Raw genomic sequence first — 3,361 nt, 5'->3', positions numbered from 1 at the left:
TGGTGTTTCATCCTGGGCATCCGCTTTCTATTCTAGCGTGCGCCTTGCGGGAAGATTTTGGGAACAGGGGGGGTGGGAGCCCAATTCAATTGTTCAGGGAATGGAAGTAACTCATTTTGCGGCTGGAGGAACCCAGCGGAGCTTGCTGTGTGCAGGGAGTTTTTCCACTGCTGTCTCTCCCGTTTGAACAGCGTAACCTCGAGCGTTTCCAAACCGATGCTCTGCGTGCTACTGCCATCCTCGTGGCAGGGCCAGGTCTGGTGGCCAGCCTCTGGGTTGGAGTCTTGCATGGGGGCACTGGCTGTGCATCACCTGCCCAAGGCTTTTTGGGGAGAGAAATATGTACCTCATGCAGTCTCGCTTCTTTTTGGGCAGGGTGAAATAGGCTGAAGGAGGATCTTCCCCCCAGTACAGGCTGGGATTGTACTGCCAAAAGCCCTTTTAAAGGCAGGAAGGTTCCCAACTTGGTCTCTCCATGCAGAGGTAAATCTCCCACCTACTCCCACATGACCTCAGAGAAATGAATCACCAAAAATGAACGGAAGCAAAGGAAAAAAGGAAAAAAAAATAATAATAATTAAAAAATCCCTCCCCAAAGCCGCCTTCCAGAGGGTTGGGCAAAAGATAAAAGCTCTCCAAGGAGCCGGGACTCCTCCTCTCCCACCACCGACTCCTCATTTAAATGTCTGTGCGCAGGCTGCAGCCAGCACTGCCTCGGCGGCCCCCTGCCCGCCACCCCTGCTGTGCCCTGGGGTGCAATGCCCATGCCAGGGGACAGCAGAGACAGGGCTTAACACCCAGAAGCAGCCCCGGGTGGTCCCGTGGGCAGACTATGCAAGAGCCCCCGAGGGGGGCTGAGACGCACGGTGCCTGCCCAGGTGTGGAGGAGCGGGTGACGAGGGGGTCCCAGTGCATGGACCCCCTGAGGCCAGCTCCCCAATGTCGGCTCTGCTGCTGCTCTGGTTCATCCTCCTCCACTGGGCCCCCGGCGGGGGCTTCATCCGGGGCGGCAAGACATGGCAGCACTGCACAGGTAGGACAGAGGGCCAGCGGGTGGGCTTGTGCTGGGACCGAGGCGTCAAGACAGGTGCTGTCAGTGCTGGGAAGTGTGCCAGGACCCTGTGTGCTTCCATGGACAGGATGCTCCCCATGGTGCCAGGGCAGACCCCAGATAGAGTGCTCTGTTTGTGGGGCACGTGGCCACTGCGGGGTGCCCGGCACGGGTGCATGGTTTTGGTGCCAGTGGAACAAGTTTCAGTGTGACAGCACATCGTGATGCTGCTGCACCTCCCTGCACCCTGCCTGCACCAATGGCAGTGGGTAGTGGGGTCATCCCTGTGCCTGCAGAACCCTGCAACGTCAACCAGGGAGCAAACAGCCCTTCCCGGTGCTGTGGAGAGGGCTGTGTGCCCGTCCCTGTGGCGCAAGCATTGTCGCAGGGTCTGCTGGTCCTGGGGACCAACATGCAGAGTGGGGAAGGGCTGGAAAGAGATGTAGAGAAGAGCCATCGAGTCCCCCCATAAAGTCCCTCCTGCCTGGACTCTGCAGGGCTCCCTGTCCTCTGCCAGACACAACCTACGCTCTCCCAGCAGCAAAACCCCCTGGAGCGTTTCCGTCCTGCTACCCCCAGCCAAGGAGCTGGCAGCTCCAAAGGCATTTCCTGAAGGGAAGCGCTGAGAGCCGCCCAGCCCAAAGTGGGTCCCTGTCCCTTGGCTTTGCCTTCCTGTCCTGGTGCCACGCAGTCTTGGTGCAGGCAGTGGAACTTCAGCCCGGTTTTGGGGTGTTTGTTTCCCAGACTCTGTGTCTGTCCTTGTGGCTCGTCTCAGTGTGATGGCACCTCTATATTATACTCTGTTACAGCCTGGATGGTGGTGAGAAGGAAAGCTGGGAGAGATCAGAGAGTGCCTGCTCACCACCTCCTCGCCAAGGTGCTCTGGTCTCTTTGGGGATGTCTAAATTGTTGCCTTCAACTGAAGGGGTCCTGGGGGTGTCAAGGCCCCATAAAGCACGTTTAACAGCAACATGACCCTCCTGCAGTGCCTGGTCCCAGTTCCCAGTGTAGCTGTGATGCTGTTGGGCTGTGGGCAGCCATCCCGCAGAGCAGGCAGCTGACAGGTTTGTGCGCTGCTTGACCTGGGCTGAAACACCCTGGCTGCTCTCCCGGCCATTAACTGACAGCTCCACTCTGGTTGTTAGCAGGGACTGGTATGGGAAGCATCTTCAATTGTAGGGATTTGGGTTTGATTTTAGGACATGGTCCCGTCCTGGCCCACAGCCTCCGTCCCCAGCTGAGCTGTCCTCAGCTCATCTCACTACCCCCAGGGCAATTGGGAGCTCCTAAGCCCTTCTGCAAATCCAAGCATGAATTCAGCTTGTGCTTCTTGCTGAGAAAAAAATAGAACTGGTCATTCCAGCAGGTCAAGGGAGGGCATTCTCCCCCTCTGCTCTGCTCTCATGAGACCCCCCTGCAGTCCTGCATCCAGCTCTCGGGCCCCAACACAAGAGGGAGTGGAGCTGCTCGAGTGAGTCCAGAGGAGGCCACAAAGATGCTGCAAGGGCTGGAGCAGCTCTGCTCTGGAGACAGGCTGAGAGAGCTGGGCTTGTTCAGCCTGGAGAAGAGAAGACCCCAGGGAGACCTTAGAGCAGCTTCCAGTGCCTAGAGGGGCTGATAAGAAATCTGGAGAGGGGCTTTTTACAAGGGCATGTACTGACAGAACAAGGGGGAATGGCTTTGAGCTGATAAAGGGGAGATTTAGATTAGATCTTAGGCAGAAGTTCTTCTCTGTGAGGGTACTGAGGTACTGGCACAGGTTGCCCTCAGAAGCTGTGGCTGCCCCATCCCTGGCAGTGTTCAAGGCCAGGTTGGAGAAGCCTGGTCTCGTGGAAGGTGTCCCTGCCTGTGGCAGGGGGTTGGAACTGGATTATGTGATTCTATGATTCCCTGAGCTGTGCCTTTCTGAAACAAGTTGTTTCAGTTAAACCTCCCCCACCGAGACTTTGCTTTAGGAGTAGTTTAAAACAGCACAGGGGTGGGCAGAGGGGATGCACAAGTGGCAGCATGGCAAGGACCTTGCCAATATCCCCGCTCTGGGCTGCATGGAGCAGCCACAGGAGCAGATTCCTCCTTGCTCTGCCCATCTGGCTTTGGGCTGGCTGGGGCTGCCGGGGGAGGAAACGCTTCCCCTCTCTCTCCAGCTGGTTTAGATTCAGACACACGCTGGTCCAGCCTTCCTCACAGCTCCCTCCCTCCTAGCTCTCCTGCTGCGCCCCAGCAGCAGAGATTTATTAGTACAAATAGGAGCTAAAAGCCCGGTCTCACTGGGAATGGGACAGAGTAAGGGAATTTTTAGTCTAGCTAAGT

The 3,361-nt window shown here is 57.1% G+C and overlaps 1 protein-coding gene across 1 annotated transcript in view; it reads left to right on the top strand.

The window, feature by feature from the left end:
* Window positions 1-939: 939 nt before the first annotated feature.
* TSPEAR (thrombospondin-type laminin G domain and EAR repeats) overlaps window positions 940-3,361 on the top strand; it is a 13,402-nt gene continuing 10,980 nt past the window's right edge. The window contains exon 1 of the mRNA XM_010020735.1: window positions 940-1,033. Within this exon, the coding sequence (XP_010019037.1) occupies window positions 940-1,033 (94 nt within the window). The remainder of the gene's footprint in view (window positions 1,034-3,361) is intronic.

The sequence above is a fragment of the Nestor notabilis genome, unplaced genomic scaffold (genome assembly GCF_000696875.1).
Source record: "Nestor notabilis isolate BGI_N333 unplaced genomic scaffold, ASM69687v1 scaffold26638, whole genome shotgun sequence".
Classification (NCBI taxonomy): Eukaryota; Metazoa; Chordata; class Aves; order Psittaciformes; family Psittacidae; genus Nestor; species Nestor notabilis.
The sequence above is the reverse complement of the archived record's forward strand: the minus strand, read 5'-3'. Positions and strand labels throughout refer to the sequence as shown.